This window comes from Eptesicus fuscus, chromosome 6 (assembly GCF_027574615.1).
Source record: "Eptesicus fuscus isolate TK198812 chromosome 6, DD_ASM_mEF_20220401, whole genome shotgun sequence".
Lineage (NCBI taxonomy): Eukaryota > Metazoa > Chordata > Mammalia > Chiroptera > Vespertilionidae > Eptesicus > Eptesicus fuscus.
In genome coordinates, this window is record NC_072478.1 from 84,500,910 (window position 1) to 84,522,744 (window position 21,835).

The window sequence follows — 21,835 nt, forward strand, 5'->3', positions numbered from 1 at the left end:
CAAAACAGTATTCTCTTTTTGATTTTTGTTCAATGATTTGAAAATGTACCAACCTCATTGCAAAGGGCCAAAGCAATCTTGAGAAAAAAGAAATGTTAGAGGAATCACGTTACCTGACATCAAACTATATTACAAGGCCACAGTAATCAAAACAGCATGGTACTGGCATAAAAAACAGACATATTGATCAATGGAACAGAATAGAGACTCCAGAAATAAACCAACACCTATATGGTCAATTAATCTATGAGGAAGGATGTAAGAAAATAAAATGGGGTAAAGACATTCTCTTCAATAAATGGTGCTGGGAAAACTGGACAGATATATGCAAAGAAATGAAACTAGACCATTTTAGTACACCATATACAAGAATAAACTTAAATGGATTAAAGTCTTAACCCTTTGCACTCTCTTGCTTTTTTCTCGATTCCTTTATTCTAATGCTAACCGTGTCGAGTCACACTTGACATCCGAGTGCAAAAGGTTAAATGTAAGACTCAAAACCTTTGAGTCTTTGACATCACTCTTAGTAATATTTTTGTGTGAATATCTCTTTGGGCAAGGGAAACAACAACAACAAAAAAAACAAATGGGACTACATCAAACTAAAATGTTTTTTGCACAGCAAAAGGAACAATCAACAAAATGGAAAGACAACCTATTGAATAGAAGAAGATATCTGCCAATGAAACATCTGATAAGAGGTTAATATATAAAATTTACAAGGAACTCATACAACTCAACACCAAAAACACAACTCTCCCCCCCCCCAAAAAAAACAATCCAATTTAAAAATGGGTGGATGACCTGAATAGACACTTCTCCAAAGAGGACATACAGATGGCCAAGAGACATATGAAAAGACGCTCGACATCACCGATTATCATGGAAATGAAAATTAAAACTACAATGAGATATCACCTCACATCTTCAGAATGGTTATCACCAATAAATCCACAAACAAGTGTTGGCCAGGATGGAGAGAAAAGGGAACCTTGATGCGCTGTTGGTGAAAATGCAGATTGGTGCAGCCACTATGAGAAACAGCGTGGAGGTTCCTCAGAAAAACTAAAAATAAAACTACCATATGACCCAGCTATTCCACTTCTGAGTACTTATTAGAAGGAGACAAAACACTAATTCGAAACAATAGATGGCCCCCTATGTTCACTGAAGCATTATTTACAATAGACACTATATGGAAGCAACCTAAGTGCCCACTGATAGAAGAGTGAATAAAGAAGATGTGGTACATGTATACAATAGATCTTACTTTGCTATTTGTGACCGCATGGGTGGACCTAGAGGGTATTGTGCTAAGTGAAAAAAAAAAGTGGCAGATGGCCACTTTCTCGTTGTGCCCAGCTGGTAGAGAGGATGAGAGCTCCCTGGGTCTCTTCTATAAGGGCACTAATCCCACTCAGAGCGTTCTATCCTCTGACCTAATCACCCCCAGAGGCCCCACCTCCTAACACCATCACATTGCAGGTTAGGATTTCAACGCATGGATTTAGGGAAATACAAACATTCAGTCCAGAATACCACCTGCCGCTGCTCCCCCGTTTCTCTGACTCCCCTTCAACCTCAGAGCTCGCTGTCTCCAGGGAGCCTTCTTTGACCACCTCAGCCCACGGCATCCTTTTCTTCCTCTTACTGGTTCATTTGACCACCCTCTCCATGTCTCCCTGTTATAAAATATATACATTACTCAGCATTTACAAGGCGCTAAGCAATCCTAGTCCAGGGAATGGGCCGCACAGAACGGCAGGGCTGGTGATCACAGCAGCACGTGGTGCCTGCAGGCCCAGTTCGGGGGAGAAGGATCCGTTTCACAGCTGGGGAAACAGAGGCTTGGCGAGATGGGAACCCCGGCAATGCTCCGGGAGTGAGGCCAGCATCCTCCAGGCCCCTTAGCTCTGGGGTGAGACCTTTCTCCTGAAGACGCTTCAGCTGGAATCTGGGGTCTAAAGAGCTGGAGGCGGGAACCTGTGTGTTGGCGGAGGGCGTCCCTGTCAATCTGAAGGCCGGATTTGGGTGAACACCCACAGACAAGTTTATTAATTGGGGGCCTGTTGTCCTTCCTGGGTGAGGAATAACCCTTTATTAGCCCAGTGGGGCTGGCGTTTCTGAGGACTGTCGTTCTGGAGAGAGACTGATGGGAGAGGCCTCTGCGCACGCCCTCTCCGCAGGCGCAGGGAGGGAGGCGGCTGCAGGCTGCACCCGATGATGAGTGGCAGTGGGTGTCTCGACAGGAGCCTAATGAAGAAATCTGGCAGCAGCGAGGCCCAGCGTGACAAGCCCTCACATTCGGTCTTTCACTCCGTTATACCCGGCTCTCTGTAAGGCGGGCGAGTGGCAAAGGCATGGGGCGTTCTGCTCCTTCCGTGGAATGACACCTTCCTGCAGCCAGTAGGCTCTGGGGGGCTTACGGGCAGTGCCCCAGGCCCACTCTGCGCACCACAGGTTAGGCACTTCGTGTCTCCCTTTCTGTCTCCTCTTTCTCTCTGTTCCCAGCAGGAAGCTGCTGCAGCTGCGCCAAGAGAGGCTCACCTCCCCGGGGAGCCTGCCAGGTGGAGGAGGCCTGTGTGTGGCTGTTATTAGGGGTAATTGCTGGGAAGCTGGTTGTCATGGTGCCGCAGAGGCCAGGGCTGCGCTCCCAGGATGTCCTGGTTTTCTGGGCTGTACAACAATCACTGCGGCGAGAGGCACACACGGGGAAGGGAGAGAGGAGAGCTCCCTGATGACAGTAATCTTGCAGAGGGAGGTGAGGGGGCCGAGGCCGAGGAGGAGGGTCCGTCTTGCACAGGCTGAGCACCGCTGGGAGAAGGACCCTGGCGGGGACTGGTCACTGCCTGTTGTCTTCGCGTGGCTCCGGTGCGCTGCCCGTGTTCCCAGCGCTGGCTCCAAACCCACCGACAGTCAGGCCTGCCCTGAGTGCTCCTGGGACGTGCATGCGTGGAGTCCCAGGAACTGGTTGGAGTGGATGGAATAGCAGCCTCCCCTCTGCCAGGCACTGTGTCGGACAGACTCCCTCTGTGATATTCATTCCACCCTCACAACGTGCTTCTTTTACAGATGGAGCAATGAGGCTCCGAGGGCATGTGCCCTCGCCACAGGCCAGGAAGGGGCAGAGCGAGGATGCAAGCCCAGCTCCGGCCCCGCGGCCCCTACCGAGGCAGTAACTGCATCTTCTACGTCTGCCTGCCCATTGTGCTTACGACACCTTGTTCATGTTCATTGACCGATTCCTTGCTTTCTTTGATCTCACCATTTCTCTAAGCTCGATGATCCCATTTTCTCACATGTAACTAACTCTTCCACGACAATTTCACGACACTGTAGAGATTTTCAAATGACACCAACATTTCAGGTCATCCACCCCAGGATGAAGGATCCCCGTCCATGAGATAAATTCTATTTCAATCCTTATGTTCAGGTTCAATATATAAAAGATGATAAAAGCAAGTACCATTATGAGCATTGCGGGGGTGCACTCTCCTGCCCTCCGCTGCCCCCGGGCTGCGCCTGGTGAGGACGGGAGGCCAGCAGGTGCTTTGAGTAACTCGGCAGATAAAGGGACCCGCACTGATGGGGCGGGGAGCTGAGGGAGTGGACAGCAGACCTCACAGCTCAGTTATTGGGGCCACCTCCCGAGCTGTCACAATAGACTTGTATGAACTGCACAGGGGCTCGCATTAGCCGGCATACTTAGACATGGGTCAATCACACACGCGGCAGTCCCCCTGCCCTTCTCTATCTCCTAGTGCGGTACTGAAGGTGCTCCTATTCATTATATGAAGTAAACCAAGATAAACCCACAGTCTGTGTCAGTGTGCCAGACCTATCTTTTCTGGACCTTGATTTCCTCAAGCTGCAAAAAGGAAGAAATACTCTGAACGCATAGGGCTTTGTGAAGATCAATTAAGATAATGGATGAGAAGGGGCACTGTAAATGGTGACGTGCTAAATAAACAAAGGTATCAATGTAACTATTTTATGCTTACACACACACACACACACACACACACACACACACACACCCTGAGTCTTTGAGTCCACGGAATTTGTGAGTTTCCTCCCCAAACTGCCCCTCCCCTAGTCTTTGCTCATTCAGTGCCCTTCATCCTTGGCACGTGCTCAGGTCAGAAAGCTGGGAGTCTTCCTGGACGCCTTCCCTGACCTCACCTTCCACACCTGGTGTCTGTTAACTTTACACTCAAAGCTTTGCCCAAACTGGCCCAATATTAGTCTAAGCCACCATCACCTCTGACCTGGGCCACTTGGGTAGCCTTCTCTTTTCCCGGCAGGCACTCTTCCTCCTGATGTTTCACTCTTTACATAATCTGTGTGATATATGTACAAGTATAACCACATTACTCCTTTACACAAAGACCTCCTAGATTTTCCCTTCCTAAGTCCAAGAAAGGCCAACTTCCTTACCTTGGCCCACAGGGCTGTCATGCTGCCTAACTCCCGAGTCCTTTGCATGGTGTGCAATGGGAATGGGGCTCTGGGGTTATGCAAGGTGCCTGTCCTCAGTGTGGAGTCCTTCCATTGCCTCTCAGCTGCTCCTTCTCCTTATAGACACCCAAACTGGTCTTCCTTCTGCCTGCCGCGCCCCCCACCTGCCAAGCACAGTCCAGACTCAGAGCCTCTGCATTTGCCTCTTCTGCTTCTCCATAAACATTTTAAACCAAATCTCGCACTACTAATTTGCCTATGTGTTTGATGTCTGTCTCCATCTACTTGGATCGACTGCCATGAGGGCAGGAGATACCATCTTCTCAGTGTCTGCAACAGCGCCTGGCACATGGCCCCAACCATAAACATCGGTTAAATAAACGAACAGACATGGGTTGATTATCATACTCTCATGGACTCCTCTTCCCTTTTCTTTGCCTACAAATGCCAGGCATTCCCAAAGCTAGAAAGGAGTGAAAGGACAGGGTCAACCACTCTTTAGTGTGAGCCTTTTCATTGTGTGAAGAGAACCACCAGGCACAAACTTGTCAAGAGTGCATGACCATTGCTGCTCCACACGTATTTATTTGGCACCTCATTATGCTAAATGCAGAAGAGGAGAATAAAGCGCTTTAGCCACAATGGAAGAATCATTTAGCACAAGAGACAGGAATGGAAACAGATCATTTCAACCTACACTATCAGGTGCTCTGATGGAGGGCACCTAGTCCTACGTGGCGACACATGAAGGGTATGGTAGGCAGAACAATGACTCAAGGACGTCCGAGTTCTGATGCCCAGGACCCGTGAATATGTTACCGTTAATGGCAAAGGGGAATTAAGACTGTAGATGGAATTAAGGTTGCTAATCAGCTGACCTTAAAAAAAGATTAGTCTGAATTACCTGGGTGGGCACAGTGGGATCACAAAGGTCCCAAAAGGGAAAGAGGCGGGTAGAGGAGGAGAGTCAGAGAGATGCAGCGGGAGCAGGACTTGTCCCACTGCTGCTGGCTTTCAGAAGGAGAAAGAGGCCCTAAGCCAAGGAATGTGGGCAGCCTAGGAGCTGGAAAAGGCAGATTCTCCCCTAGAGCCTCCAGAAGGAGCAGGGCTCTGCCAACACCTTGATTTCCGCCGGTGAGACCCACGTCCGACTTCTGGCCTGCAGAACTATAAGATGATACACATATTTTGTTTAGAGTCGCTATGTTTGCAGTACTTTGTTACAGTAGGCACAGGAAACTAACACAAAGAGGATGAGGTGAACTTTCTATGTCAGCTCTGGTGGGAAGGGACAGGCTGTCGTAAGACCCATCCCGCCCTGGACAGAGCCCTCACTAGCGCTCACTGACAGACCACGTCCCTCCCTGGGGAAAATTCCTTCCAGTATTCCCTTGACTGGGGTTCTCGTGTACCTCAAATTCAGGATGCTCACCCCGTGCCCACGACTGCTTTGCCAGTGATGGCTTGTCATGGACGATAATGATGGGCAAGTCAGCCTTGATGCGTCCCACACCCAGAGCAGCCAGAACCACCTATAACCTCATGGCCAACCTTTCCCACACCACGTGTGTCTGGGGCTGCAGCCATGGGCCTGAGCCTGTTTCAACCTCCATGGCCTTCTCATCCAAGGCCCCTAGTGGGGAGAGGGCAGGGCCTGGGGAGGTGTCAACTGCTAATGAATGATACTTGTCTCTAAAATTAATACGCTTCCAGTTCTTAGAAAAATCCACTCAACTGGAGTCAACAGGATGACTAATGGACAAAACTGGTTAAATCAATCAAAAATGGAAATGAGGATGGGGGAATTCTGTTTTCACTCCGTGGCTTGGGCCTTGCCTGCTCTGCTGTTAATTGCTGCTGAGCTTGAATGGGGTAGACACTGGGTTGGGGAGGGGGAGGAGGAGAGGCTCAGTGAATTCCACTCCTTGCAACAAGTCTCTGTTTTGGCTTTCCTCCAGGAGGGGTGGGTGGGTGTCTGGGTGTGTTTATATGCCTGTCATCAGCCAAAGGCTTTTCATAAAGGGCCTTGTCTTTTTCACCTAACCAAGTTCCCCTGTAATAAACACTGTTAATTATGCCCCCAATCAAGACTGAACCCCGTTTGGAAGCTGTGCCAAACCTTGGAGGTTTTAAGATTCACTGCAGCTGCCGTCTCAGCTGATGTCTTTGGACACATTCCATCAGAGACCTGAGTGAATGAGCCGTAGGTTTATTAAGGGATCCAGTGGCCCGTGGAACCAGGACACGGCAGTTAAGTTTGTAGGTGAGGGTGAAGAATAAGACAGTGGATCTCATGTCTGTCCAAGGACAGGGTTAGTTCTGCAACTGAAATCTGTTGGGACAGGGGATCCACCTGGAGGAACTGTCACCCCAGGGCCTGTGCTCTGGATTATTTTCATGTCTTCTGTTAGGGGCTAACTGGTGTCCCCCAAATTCATATGTTGAAGCCCTAACCCCCAAGACCCCAGAATGTCACCATATTTGGAGACAGGGTCTTTCAAAAGGTAATCAAATGAAAATGGGTGGGCCCTAAAGCAATGTGACTGGCGCCACAGAAGGGGAGTTTTAGACATGACATGTGCAGAGGGAAGATGAAGTGGAGCCGAGAGGACGGGCATCAGCAAGCCTAGGAGAGAGGCCTGGAATGGATCCTGTCTTCCTGGCCCTCAGAAGAAACCAACCCTGCGGACAGCCTCATCTCAGACTTCCAGCCTCCAGAACATTTAAGCCACCGAGTTTGTGGCCCTTTGTTACAGCAACTCTAGTAAATGAATACACTGTCTTCTATCTGTCTTTCCCCATCTGCCTGTCTCCCTACCACTGGTGTTCAGTGAAACACCACTCCATGCTGGGCACTATGCTAAGTATTGGTAATTCAGTGGTTGGTAAGATAAGTAAGGCCCCATTCTAGTAGGGGAGATGGAGGAAGAAAAGCAAGCATCTATAGGTGAGTGCTGAGAAAAAAGTAAATAAAATTTGGTGATAAATAGAAATAGGGTGCAGATGAGGTGAACAGAGAAGTCCTCTCTGAGGAGGTGACATTTCCCCAGAGAACCGAAAGGTGAGAACAGTCCAGACAAGTGGGGGCACGGTGGGAGAGCATCTCAGGCAGAGCAAAAGCCTGTGCAAATGCCCTGGGGCAGGAAAGGGCAGGGTGGTGCAGGAAGCAGGCATGTGCGGCCAGACTAGGTGGAGCTGAGGTTTGAGAGGGGTAGGGATCAGATTCAAACAGGGCCTTGGAAAGGCGTTCAGATTGAAATTTCTCTTTCATTTCCTCGGTTGCCATTCATCACACCCGGCCAGTGTCTTCACTCAACTCCCAATACTCATGCACCGAAAGGGAAAAGCACCAGCCAGTTGCGCTGCCATCAGCACCCTATTGTTGTAGGCATAAGACTCTCAAACCGCAAACCCACCTGTCACTACTGCCAGAAGCCAGAGGGGGAAAATGGAGACATGAGGGAGCGAGGCGTCCCTTCTACCCCCTGCTGAGTACGCAGCGTGAGGGACATATGGGAATTAATATATGCAGCGCTGATAACACGGATCTCCTTGGCATTTTGATTAAACGCCGGCGGTTATTAAACACCCTCCTTCTCAGAGCTCATCTCCGAGAGGCAATGTTGCTTTTCATTTTGAACTCTGATGAACTGTCTCAATTCCGATCGCACACCTCGGCTGCACCGTGGTCGGCTGGAGGCTGGCGTTTGAGGAGGATGGAGAAAATCAATATGAAATGTCAGGCGAGGGGTCAGGTTGAACTTGTTTTCCCGGCTGGCAGGAGCCTGGGGCCACCGCCAAGGAAGCCGAACAAAGGGAGATGTGCACCGAAGAAGGTCGCCACTTTGGACGAGTCGGGAAAATGAATTTCATTCACTTCTTAATTAGATTAGGAGGCTGGCGGCTGGTAATTCAGAGCACTGCCCATGTAGGGGTGGGGTGCGGGGAGGCAGGGCTGAGGCAGAGGCCTGCAGGCTGCTACTGAGCTCCGGGATCTCACGAGGGACTGTCCTCAGGGCTTAGGGTTGTGTGGGGCTCAGGCTGGAAGCAGGAGCAGCCTCTGGGGGTCCCTGGGTGTGCAGCTCAGCAGATCTCCTGCTTCTGTGGGCACCATCACCCTTTCCTGTCCTCAGCCTTTAGGTCACAGTCAGTGGCCACTGCCTTGGGTTATAAAGTCCTTGCCATATCCCCTCACAGCACCATATGCCTCTCTTTCATACCAATTATTGCACTTGCAATTAATGAGTCTTTCCTCCTTAGACACTGATGGTTAATTTTATGCAGCAACCTGATTAGGCCATGACACGCCCAGATATTTGGTCAAACCTTATTCTGGGTGCTACAGTGAGGGCATTTTTGGCTGAATTTAACATTTAAATTGAGAGACTGAGTAGAGCAGATTGCCCTCCCTAATGTGGGTGGGCCTCATCCAATCAGTTGAAGGCCCAAATAGAACAAAAAGGCTGGACCTCCCCAAATAAGAGGGAATATCTTTGAGCCATTGGGACATCAATGTCCCACCTCCTCCCCCCGCCTTTGCATTTGAATGAACACATTGGCTCTTCCTGGGTAATGAGCCAGTTGGCGTTTGGACTAGAACTACATCATCAGCTTTCCTGAGTCACTGGCTTTCCTGGGTCTCCTGCAGTCCCACTGCAAATGCTGGGACTTAGCCTCCACGATCACATGCGCCAAATACTTATAACACATCTCTCTCATACGCGCATACACATTTATGTATATGTATATGAGATATATATCTCCTATTGGTTCTGTTTCTCTGGAGAACCCTCACTAACACAGACTGTGAGCTCTGGGAGGGAGGAAACCAGGCCTGGTTTTGCTCACATTGCATCCCTCAGGTATAGCACCTGACATGTAGTATGTGCTCAACAAATACTAATTAAGTAGGTGAACAACTGAACTCCGTATATCTGGTAAAAAGGCTGGAGTTTCAAGCACCCTATAGCTGCAGGCCTAGCACAGAGGGAATTGGGGAGGAATAACTGTGATAAATGCAGCTGTCATTCATTGACTCCTGTGTCCCAGCAAGTGCTAGGCGCTCGCCCTATGATGACATTTCCTTTTCGTGGACAGCCGGCCCTATGAGGCTACGCTTATTATTTCTACTTTCAAATGAGGAACTTGGGGCTCACTAGGATTAAACAACTTGCCTGAGGTCACACAGCCACTGAGTGTCACAGCTGAGTTCTGATTCCAAAGCTTCTCTCTAAGAAGCCACGAACCCCTCCCTCCAGCCACTATTCTTTAAAAAAAATATTGAGATATAGTTGACATATAATATTATACTAGTTTCATGATTTGTTATATGTCTATAATGCAAAATAAACACCGTAAGTCTAGTTAATACCCACCACCACACAGTTACCCATTTTTTGTGTGATGAAAATTTTTAAGATCTACCCTCTTAAGCAACTTCCAAATATACGATACGGTGTGACTACTTAGGCACCATCCCCAGATGCCATTCTTGATTCCTTGTATAGTCTCAGCCTCCTGCACAGGCCAGCAGGTCCCGGTAGCTCCTGCTAAGGTCTACCCAGAGCCCACCTGCCCCTCTCCGCTTCCCTGCCCCGCCCTGGTCCCGGCCATGGTCATCTCCTGCCTGGACATGGCAACAACCCCCAGCGCTCTCCCCTTTCCGCCCCTCAGGTTCCTCTGCCCACAGCAGCAAGACGGATCTTAAAACGTAATTCAGATCATGTCACAACGTTATGTGACAGGGCTCATGTCTTATTCATCTCCGCAGTGCACAGCCTGCAGCGGATGTTTGTGGGATTGAACGTGAGGGTTCCCCTTTATTGAAATACCCACCGTGGAGCTGACACCGAGTCAGGCGGACACTGGTACTTTCTTTGCTCCCGGCGTGTCTCATGTAGGAAAGGGGATCAGCCCTCTCCGCCCGCGTGTCAGGGCCAGTGCCCCGCCCCTCAGCTCTGCGCTGGCTGGTGGCTACTCACATTTGGTGTGCCTGTCACACAGGGCCGACGCCCTCATGTCGCACAGCCGGATTGTCCCTTTGCTGCTGCTGTACACGAAGGTGTTGCAGTGATGGGGGTGGAACTCGGCCGCCGTGATCACCTCCGTGAGCTCCTCCATGTTGGCCGGCTTAATGTCCACGATGTCTGGCACCGAGAGTCAAGGAGCGGACGGGAGAGGGGGCAGAACCTCGGGGGTGGCGGGGAATGGGTTAGCTTGCACCACACAGGGTGGGTCCTCACCAAAGCGCTGTGAGCAAACAGGGAGGTATTATTGGTCCCAGGCCGGTGAGCCTAGGGTCACCCAGGGGTCGGAGGCAGCATGGGAACTCGGGTCTCCCTGGCCCCTTTCAGTATTTCATCCTCCTAACATGTAGAGCGCCCATCACAGTGACCTGCTCATGCAACTGTGCGGAAACATGCCAAGCTGCACAGACTTCCATTTCTCCTTTTACAACAGTCTTTACAAAACTCGTCCCATTCCAATGAAATAACTCAATTTATTGGAATCTTTACCCAGACTCCTGCGCTATAAATAAAATCTACGATAGACTGTAAATCCTCTTCTATGGAATCTCTGAGATTTTCTTTAATATGATGCTGCTGCTGCTGCTGATGCTGATAGCTGCTACCATTTATTGAGCACTGACTATAGGTCAATCACTGTGCAAAGCACAGCAGGTCGTTATCTCATCACTTTTCTTATCCCCATTTTCCAGGGGGTGGAAACAGAGGCTCAGAGCATGTAAAGCAACTTGCTAAAGAGCGACAGTTCTAGGATTTTACCCCAGGCGCAAAATTTGTGTTCTTTAGTAATTATGCAAAATTTCTCTTATTGAAGATACACAGGGGCTCAAGTCTCCATAAGCTGTGGTTTGCTTTAGAGCTTGTGGGAGCTAAGCATCAGAAAGAAGCCATCCAGTGGTATGGCGAAATAGTTTTAGCCTCCTATGGAATATATCCCTTAGTTTATCATTTGTTTTTTATTTTTCTCAGGTTTTTACTTTCTGATCAAGAATTAGTATACATCTATTCATGACCACATCCTTGTATGCTTCAATGAAACACTTGGCTTTCACTTATGAAGGTGACTTAAGAGAACCACCTTCAGTAGGGTGTCTTGCATGCATGAGGTGTGGGTTTAGACTGATCCCTTCATATCCCAACTGAGAACTCAAGGGGAGACTGGGGTACAGGCTGGGAGGCACCTGGCTGGGGACCCAGCAGCTTCCTGCGAAGGAGCCGGCCTTGTGATGTGGATGCTGTTGTATGGGAAAGTTGACCAAAAGCGATTCCTACTTTTCCTAGACTTGACAACCTTTGAACCACCTTTCTGACCTTTGGCCCACCTCTCTATCTGTAGGTTGTATTTTTACATCACATTTTTTTCTTCAGATCAACTTACACCTACTCACTTTTCTTTACTTAGTCTTGTCTAAGCAGTAATCCAATATTAAAAAAATCATGGGTGTAACAAGCTAGTTCCTTATTTTTTTCCATTTCCACTCAATGAGGTGCAAGTAAAGAGAGAGAGCTAGAGAGAGGGAGGGAGGGAGGGAGGGAGGGAGAGAGGGAGGGAGGGAGGGAGGGAGGGAGGGAGGGAGAGAGAGAGAGAGAGAGAGAGAGAGAGAGAGAGAGAGAGAAACATGTATGTGAGAGAGAAACATTGATCAGTTGCCTCCTATATGTGCCCCAACCAGGACCAAACCTGCAACCTTTTGGTGTACAGGACAACGCTCCAACCAACTGAGCAACCCATCCGGGCAAGCTAGTCACATTTTTACTAATTCACATGAAAATAAATGCATAACAATTAAGCTCAAACTGTTGATGTGTGCAAGTTTATGTATCTGGTTTTGGAAAACACTATTAAATCCATAAGCGTGCCGAAACCGGTTTGGCTCAGTGGATAGAGCGTCGGCCTGCGGACTGAAAGGTCCCAGGTTCGATTCTGGTCTAGGGCATGTACCTTGGTTGCGGGCACATCCCCATTAAGAGGTGTGCAAGAGGCAGCTGGTCGATGTTTCTCTCTCATCGATGTTTCTAACTTTCTATCCCTCTCTCTTCCTCACTGTAATAAATCAATAAAATATATTTAAAAAAATCCACAAGCAATAACTTGATACAGATTATCCCATTGGACTGGCATGGATGAAAGTCCTCTGTGTTTTTCCTGGTTAGTAGCATAGCCTCCTCCTTAGAGTGTAGATGAGGTACAGGTCAATGCACTGGTATTGTTAGTTACCCCAACACCAACAAAGGGCTCATCTATTATCAAACATCACCTCTGCTCCTGCTACAACAGCTCCAGCACGCCAATTTGTTGTAATAAGGGCTTTGTAGTTGGCTGTGCTACTTCCCCTTCAATTACCTCTTAGAAATCCTGTTGGGTTCTTTCTAAAATTAACTTGAGACTGAACTAACATTATATTTTACTACACTTGCCCCCACCAAACCCAGGTGCAAGTATCACTTGGGTCTCCAGAGCATGTGGGTCCCCTGGATTCATAAAATACTACCTTTCAACTCAACTGCTGCCAGAGATATACCTATTATTTCAGTCAGCCCCAGAGTGAGAGCCCATGCCCCCCAGAACGAGGCCTCGAGCTGTAGCTCTGATGTTCTCACCATCCTGACCCATGCCCTGGGCTTGTGGCCACGGCAGGGGGTGCTGTGAGCAGAGGTCAGTGTTCAGCTGCTGTCAGATTTCATCTCCCTCCAGAAAGAGCCTCCAGATCCTGCTGTGCCAGTGAGCAGGTTTCGCCTTTCCCAGAATAGGACAAGAAATCCTGCTGTCAGCTTTCTCGACCTCTATCAGGGTAGCTCTAAACACAAGATGCACTGCAAGGGATCTTTGCTTTGCTCCGTGGGAGGGGAGGTGCCACATCCATGGTTATTTTTTCTCACCTAAAAATAAAGCCCCAGAGTCTGGATGTGTGAAAATGAAGTGCTTAGACATATCTGGGAAACCAGCAACGCCCACTGCCATCAAGAGCACCCTCCTGGGAGGTGACCACTGAGTTGGCTGCCCCTGGATTCAACTCCCCATCCCATCCTGGGCCACGACATCTGCCCATCATCCCTCATCCTCAAGCATCTCCTTTAAGACTAGCGTGCTTGTTAGGGTCTGATTCTGTGGGGGTCAGGGGGTGAACTATGACTCTACTCTTCTTTTTAACAACCATGATGGTAAGGATGAGGAGGAAGAGAATACCAACCTGCAGTTAATGATTATCAAGTGCCATGGACTGTTTCATTTAGCCTTCATCTCAGCCTTAGGAGGTCAGTACTATGAACAGGCCCATTTCTAGCACAGGAAATTAGTCAAGGCCATCTGACCAACAGGGGCAGAGCTGCATTTGAACCCAAGTTTGTCCAATTCCAGAACCTGGTTCTGGACCACATGCCCCCTTATTGCTGAGGAATGGCCCTCCCAGAGCCAGCCCTTCCGAGCGTGGTGAGTCTGGCTCTGTTGGACTGCCTCCTGGCTAATCTGGAGGGAGCTGACTTCTGCTTAGGGCCTGTGCTCTCTTAATTCACTGTCCACTTTGGGGGCCACATTTTTCAGAACCAAAATTGGGACACAGCATCTGACCTAGGATTTTTGTGTCCTCTGATGTGATCAATTTTTGTTTTGAGCTTGAAGTTGGGGCAGAAACATGGTAAGGGATTTCCTGAATTGTTTATGAGGGAGAATTTGCTCAGTTCTAGAGACATTTGGGAGAAGGGGCTCAGTTACCAAAAATTCAACGGTAGGGCGTCTTTCACATCTGTCCTCCTAGAAACCCTTACACGATTGTAAAGGGAGACACACACCTTCGGTCTGTGTGGCTTTGCCCTTCACGTTGGGGAGGAAGAAGAAAGGACACGAGCAATGCACAGCTCCCTGTATTATCTTGAACATGGGATGATGCATTTTGACAGTCAATTTTCTCTTCGCCATCGTCTAGAGCTCTCTATCCAAATTATTTCCCTGTTGTCCCAAAGAACTAAATGGCAAAAGCAAAACAGAGCATTGGCTTCACGGATGATACACAAGGCAGACAGCCAACAGATTGCTATTAAATTAACCCTGGGGCTTGACAGATCTGTTCTTCCTGACCCCGACTGCTTATGGCATTCCTTATTAATGCTGAGCCGGGGCAAATTACCTCTGCTAACAAAAGGGGTTAATCTGCCGCTCTGCTAGGACTCTGGAGGCAGCTCTGAGGACAGGAGGGGGCACAGGCAGTTTGGCAGCTGAGCTCCATGCTTGGAAGGCAGAAGGTGGGAAGGTGAGGGCACCGCTGTGCCAGGCAGTAGCCTAAAGCATCATTTAAAATAATAATTGAAGACACCGGGAGGTCACCCCTTAAGAGATCGGCTTAAAACAAATAAGAAGCCAGAGCCATAAATTACCTCAGCAGTGGAGTGAGGGAATGGATAGGGTTATGGCAAGATGCTAAGGGGTAGCATGGGGCTATGCAAAAGTCATTTTCTTAATCCCAAATTTGAAGAAAGCTTTCTGTAAAAAAGTCTGTATTTGCAATGCAACATTAAAAAAGATTGACAACATACGTACACATACACACACACACACACACACACATACACAATAGGGAAATAATAAGAATAAGTAAATTTTGATTTATCTCACTAAATCATTTATGTAGTGAAATTCCAGGTCAGTTAAAAACATCGTATGAAAAATTCTATCTAAAGTATGATCATAATGCCATTTAAAATGTATACTCTGAAAATGATGAGTTGAAAGGTATGCTACCAGATGTTAGTGACAGTTCTGAGTGGGTCTATGAATTTTTTCTTTTCAATTTTCAGTTATTATTTTCACATTTTCTTTTAATAAGGTTGTAGTGTTTTAGAATGGAAAAATATATTTCCTGTGCTTATCCATCTATGTATCTATCTTTATGTATATAATTTTAGGTGAGGAATGTTAGATACAAAATATATACAGTCTGTCCATAGCGAGCGAGAGAGAGAGAGCGAGAGCGAGAGAGAGAGAGAGAGAGAGAGAGAGAGAGAGAACACAGACAGGAAGGAAATATAGTTATATCTTATAGGGGAATTAGATTCCAAGGTAAGCATGTAAGTTACCCTTTAGTAACTCTAGCTTGTGTCCATTCATTCATTCATTCACTCATCCCTCCACATATTCCACAAATGTTCACAAAGAATCAGTCAATACTCTTCTGGGTGCAGAGAACACAGCCTAATACATGTAGCCTATATTCTAGTAGGGGACATGGCCACTAAACAAGGTAAATTAATACCATATACAGAATATTAGATAGTAATAACTGCTAAACAGAAAAATAAAGCAGGGAAGAGTGAATATGTGTATGTGTGTGGGCAGGGTATGTGTGTGTGTGTCCTTGATTAAACAGGAGAAGGCTTTCTGTATAAATCAAGAGTTAAAGTTGTACCTTTTATTTTCTTATTTATTTCTCTGAGCTCTTACAGTTGATTTAGCTAGAATTTAGTTAAAATTGTGATGTAAATTCCCTATATGCATACCAAAACTAGGTGATGAGATTACAGGTCATTTTATAATCCCTATAGTAACTATATATTATTAAGTAAAGAAAATAAACATTGCCCTAACTGGTTTGGCTCAGTGGAGAGAGCGTCAGCCTGTGGACTGAAGGGTCCCAGGTTCGATTCCGGTCAAGGGTATGTACCTTGGTTGCGGGCACATCCTCAGTAGGGGGTGTGCAGGAGGCAGCTGATTGATGTTTCTCTCTCATGATGTTTCTAACTCTCTAACCCTCACCCTTCCTCTCTGTAAACAATCAATAAAATATATTTTTTAAAAAGAAAATAAACATTAAAAAAGTAGTTTCCTTGGCTTAGAACAGTTCATGAGAGCTGGACACCACCACCAGGAGCCTCATTTCTATGGGGAAAGTTCAAAATAATATTATGATAAGTACCATGATTATAACAAAATGGAGTCAGGAAATTTGGATACAATTTTGATTCCAAATCTATTTTGCTCAGAGAACTTGGAAATTCATTTTATTTCTCTGGGTGTGTCTCTGTCTGTCTGTCTGTCTGTCTGTCTCTGTCTCTTCTCTCTCTCTCTCTCTCTCTGGTGTTGCTTCTCTGGTTGAACCCTGATCGTTATACCCACCCTCAAGATGACATGAGATATAATAACAGGGGTGGAGTTTTATATCTTGGCATTTCCAGTGCACATAGTAAATGCTCAATAAATGTTTATGGATTTTACTTTAATTCCTTGCGACTTAGCAGCCTTCTGTAGGGATATGTAAAAATGCAGAAAACCCACAGTATGTCAATAGGCCGCGATGCCAGGCCTGTAGAGTGTGAATCATTTAACCTGTAGTTTTCTTTAGAAGAGAATGAAATCCAAACAACAAGGTAAGACCAGGGGGCTGGGGAAATGTTCCAGATACTAATTACTGTCAGTACCATGCCTTCCCTCTGTGCCAGGCACTCTGCTAAGTATTTTACATGATCACCTCATTTAATCCTCACAACAACCTTACAAGATAGATGGTGGTATTGTCTCCATGAACTGATGAGGAAATGGAGGTTCAGAGAGATGTTAAACAACTTGTCAATGTCACACAGATCTTAGGAGATGAAGTTATATGCAAATCCAAGTGAGTCTGACTCCAGAATCTGCATTCCCAACTACTCAGCTATTGCAAGCTCCGAGGGAGCCCAACAAGCCCAGGAGAAGTCTGCATAGCCGCGTTCTTGCACTTTTCCCTGACTACTCGAGGCTCAAAGGGCTGGCCCGGTGGGAGAAATCCCCAGCCTCATAAAGCCCTAGGTCTGGCCTCAGATACAGAGTGTCAGCAGCCACAAAAGCAAAGCACCAGGCCTGGGAAAAGGCACCAAAGCTGCATTGAATATGGGAAGGAGGGGCTGCCCTGGCACACACAGGCCACTGTGCTGGATATGTCATTGGAAAAAATGCTCTCCTTTTATGCTGAAAGCCAGTCTGAGATTGACATGCACATTTATGGATAAAAGCACAGCAGCCACAAGGGAGAGAGATTTGTACGAGGCCCTACAGCTTCCCTCAAAGCCTGCCTGGCAGATTCTCACTGGATTAAAAAGGCCGCTGTCCATGGTACTAAGGAGTGACAGCTGAAAGCCACCAGTTGAGGTTACATGGTCCCTTGATCAGGGAACCAACCCACAAAGGGCCAGCTCAGTTGATAAATAGAGCTGATGCACAGGGCTGATAACACCAAGGTCAAAGATGAAATACTCCAGTTGGCTTCTCCCAGAGAAATCCTCTTTCTCATGCCCAGAGGCTGGACTTGTGCAGAACACTCCCGTCTTGCTTGCACCATGTTCTACCTCCTCTGTGGCCTCTAGTCACAGTGGCCTTAGAGTTCCTCCAACACGCCGTGCTCCCTCCTGCCACAGGACCTTTGTACATGCTCAACCAATTCCTCCACACCTCTTTTCCAGGTTACCTCACACTCTTCCTCTTTCAGATCTCAATTCAGTAATCAGTTCCTCAGCAAAGCCTTCTTTTATTCCCTAGTCTATATTAGGTTTTAAAAAATGCATTCATGGAACCATATTCCCTTTCTTCATAGGACTTATTTCAGTTTGTAGTTATAGATCCAATAGTCTGATTATTGGTTGCAAGTCATTCTGAAAGCAGACAGTTTGTTTCTTTTCACTTGCATATCCCCTTAACTTAGTGCAGTGCCTGGCACAAATTAGGTGCTCAGGGTACAGTTGTTGTGGTCAGCCTTTACTTGTACCCGACATGCATATATTCAATAGGTCCCATATTGGACTAGGGAAGAGCCCAGTTCAACTCATTCTTAGTCCTGAGAAGAGAGTTCAAAGGATCCTAAGTATAATGTAGTTTTCATAAAGAAGCAATATATTTTTATAGCAATTTTCTGTATTTTCCTAGAAAATCACTTATGTAGAAATGAGTTATTATTGTCCTGATGTAGTTAACCCAGTAAGGCCAACGTTTGACCACTTTAAACCAGAACCTGTTACGCAGGGACAGACTAGCTGTGGATGGAAAGGAGAGAATTCAAGACCAGGTATCATGAGGCTAAGGATGCCTCACTTTGATATGGTGAACCTCAGAGATCCTGTAAGTACCTGGTAACTAGGGTAGAATGAGCAACACCCTGCAAAGAGCACCCCACTGCGGAACCAGAGGAGAAGTCTAGAACTGAGAACTTGACCCAGATAATGAATTCAGCAGAATACACCATTCCAACATTCAACTTTTCTTGTTCTTTGTCCTTTCAACAATAATTAGGATTGTGCTGGTCCCTGTTTATGGATCATTTCTGAGCAAGGTACTGCCCTAGGTATATCTGTATGTGTGTGTTCATACACACACAATCAATCAATCAGTATTAAAAACACTAACAAATTCTCACACTCCTGTTTGACAGACCTCCTCTCTACACGTCATGAAGTAGAGGGTTGGATAAGTTAGGCACAGCCAGCAAGTAGTAGAGCTGGGTGAGAACTTTAGGCTGGTTGGACTTGAAGCCTGTGTTCTCAACCATAATTCCAACGTCACACCAAATGCTAGTCACTGGAAGTTAAGACTTAAAAAAAAAACCATATCACAAGATCACTTGTCTTACTTTTCACTCAATGCTTTCCTTTACATAAACATCCTTTCTAATTTAAAGGAATTTTTCAGTGCCTAGGAAATCATAGGCTTGATAGTTGTGTTTTATACTATTATCATAAATTCTTAATTATGAAAACAAAAATAGTCCACCTAGTGCTTAGACGACTGTGCCTACCACTCCAGTGGTACTCATGCCATGCTGTGGGAACCCCGCATCACTCCATCCTGAATCATTGGACACTGGAGAAATGGTGCTAAACGACACAGGATTTAGTAAGACCGGCCTGGTGGTTGATGTTTTCCTGAGGCTGTTTCGAAAGGTGGCCGCTTCCTACCCCAGAGGTGTCTGCACTTCAGTGACGATGAGCAAAAGGGCCCTGGTTTGTATGTTCTGCTCAGTGCTTAGGGTGGTCTGGTTGAAAACAACTACATAGATATCAGTGATCATCATTCTCATGATGACAATGATTATTTTACATATGGCTGCTTTAAGGGTGAATGACACAGTCTCATTTGTATGCCAGCATCTGGCAGGCTGTCTGACATCTGCAGAATATAACCTAAATTGTGCTATGAATATTTCCCCTTTGCATTCTCCCCAAGGCGCCTGTCTCCCAAAATGCCTCAAGAAACTTCCTTCCCCTTGAAGGCCTAGAGGCAAACTTCAGAAAACATGTCATCTAGACTGGGGACAGCAGCAGCTCCGAGTGACAGCAGCTGAGCCTGAGCAGATTTCTGGCTCTTGGAATAGATGTCAAGGGAGAAAGGGAACCACCACCCACACTCATTCTATTAGCAGCTGCACTTCCAGGCAAAATCTGTAGGCAGGTTCTCACAGGCTCAGACAGTACGTGGAGGTGGCTCTGTGAGCAGCAAAAGCTGCCAGTCATGGTCCTGATGGTCATTCTCAGTGTCTCCAAAATCACCTCTACCTGCTTAAAACCGCCTTCCCTGAAAAGCCTTGTGGAGCTACTGAACACTCTTCTGTGGTGCAGACTAGATAGCTGTGTGCCAAAACCAGGTCTTTTTTCTTACACACATGTATCAGTAGCTAAACTACATTTCCCAGCCTGCTTTGCAGTTAGAGGTAGCCATATGACTCACTTCTAGCTAATGGAATGCACACTATTTTAACTTGGCTCATAGGAGTCTCCCTAGTGTGGTCCACCACAATCTTCTCCCTTTGCTGTCTTGATGCAGATAAACATGATCACAAGGTGGGAAGAAACCCGAATCTCTGAATTGGAGGAGTCAGTCTGGTGATGGGGATAATCAATATTGGGCTTTACAAGAGAAATAATCTCTATTGTGTTTGAGCCATTATGAGGGTCTATTTTATATCAGACCATTCAAAGCTTTACTCTAATATCTTCTTAAAATAAAATTTCCATGTTAGATTTAATAATCAACTATTTACTAAATAACTCCACTTAGAAGACCTATTAATACTTCAAACTTGACTTGTTCAACCCAAATAGAATTTCCTATATGTCAGAATGTTCTAGGTACTGGGATACAGGAATGGATCATATAAAGTCCCTTTCCTTATAGAATTTACATTCAAATGTGGGGAAATCCCAAATATACAAATAAAGAAACAATTTCAAATAGTGATAAGTGCTATTGCGATAGCAGGGATAGAGGGGGGTTGGGGGCTACTTGGGAATTAATGGAAATGCCTCTGAGGAGGTAGCATGAGATTGAAGTCTGAATGATGACACATAGTTAGCCATGTGAACTCTGGGGGAAGAATATTCTAGAAAGAGGGGACAGTAAATACAAAGCATGAAAGTAACAACAAGGTGTATCCAGGAACAGAAAAAAGGTTAGTTGGCTGAAGCAGAGTGAATTAGCAAAGAGTGGTATAACAGGATACCACAGAGGGGGGCAGGGTCCAGACTGTGTGGCATCTTACTGGGCAAGGTAAAGAACTTGGATATTATTCTATGTCACTGGGAAGCTATTAGAGTGTTTTAAGCAGGGGAGAAATGATATCCAGATGACATGTTGAAAGATCTCCCCTGTTATGGGAACAGAATTTGTAAGACAGCAAGAAAGAATGAGACTGTATAGATGAGTGTAGTCACACAGGTGAGAAAACAGTGGTCTTTACTAGTGTGGCTGGTAGGAGTGCAGATGGAGAGAAAAGAGTTGATTTGAGATACATTTTATGGGAAGAAAAGGTAGGGCTCAAAGATAGATTGGGTGGGAGGTAGGAAGGCTAGTGAGTGAGAAAAAGAATATTGACTCCTACATCAGTTGCTCAGCTGTTTGGGTGGAGAAACCATTAATTGAGATTGGGATTTCCAGTGAAGAGTCAGGTTTGTGGTGGGATGGCTCACATGACACATACAGAATAAATGTCTGACTTGTATTATTAAACAGGGGGGTCAATACAGTACAGTAAAAATACTGGCTCACTCACTCAGCAACTTCTTTGACTTCTCTAAATTTTAACTAAACATGAGCTAATAACACTGACATTATGGGGTAGTCATATCAAATATACCCTTGGTGGATAGAGATGGAAAAGAAGAGTGATGGGGACTTGAGGAATGCAAATAAAGTTTGTTTTTTATTCGGATGCTGGTTACACAGGTGTGTTCTGTCTGTGAAAATCCATCAAGCTTTAATATTATATGTACACATCTCCAAATGAGATTCTATGCAAAAAGTTCCCAGTGCAGTGCTTAGAACTCGATAAATGGCAGCGATTATTATTTTCATTATTATGTTACAACTAGTGGCCTGGTGCATGAAATTCATGCACGGG

The 21,835-nt window shown here is 46.4% G+C and overlaps 1 protein-coding gene across 5 annotated transcripts in view; it reads right to left on the reverse strand.

Moving 5' to 3' along the window:
• The window catches only part of PPP2R2B (protein phosphatase 2 regulatory subunit Bbeta), a 254,047-nt gene that overhangs the window by 18,665 nt on the left and 213,547 nt on the right, over window positions 1-21,835 (reverse strand). For all 5 annotated transcript variants that reach the window (XM_054718017.1, XM_028146262.2, XM_028146258.2 and 2 more), the window contains one exon: window positions 10,443-10,607. In XM_054718017.1, coding sequence (XP_054573992.1) covers window positions 10,443-10,607 — 165 coding nt within the window. The remainder of the gene's footprint in view (window positions 1-10,442; window positions 10,608-21,835) is intronic.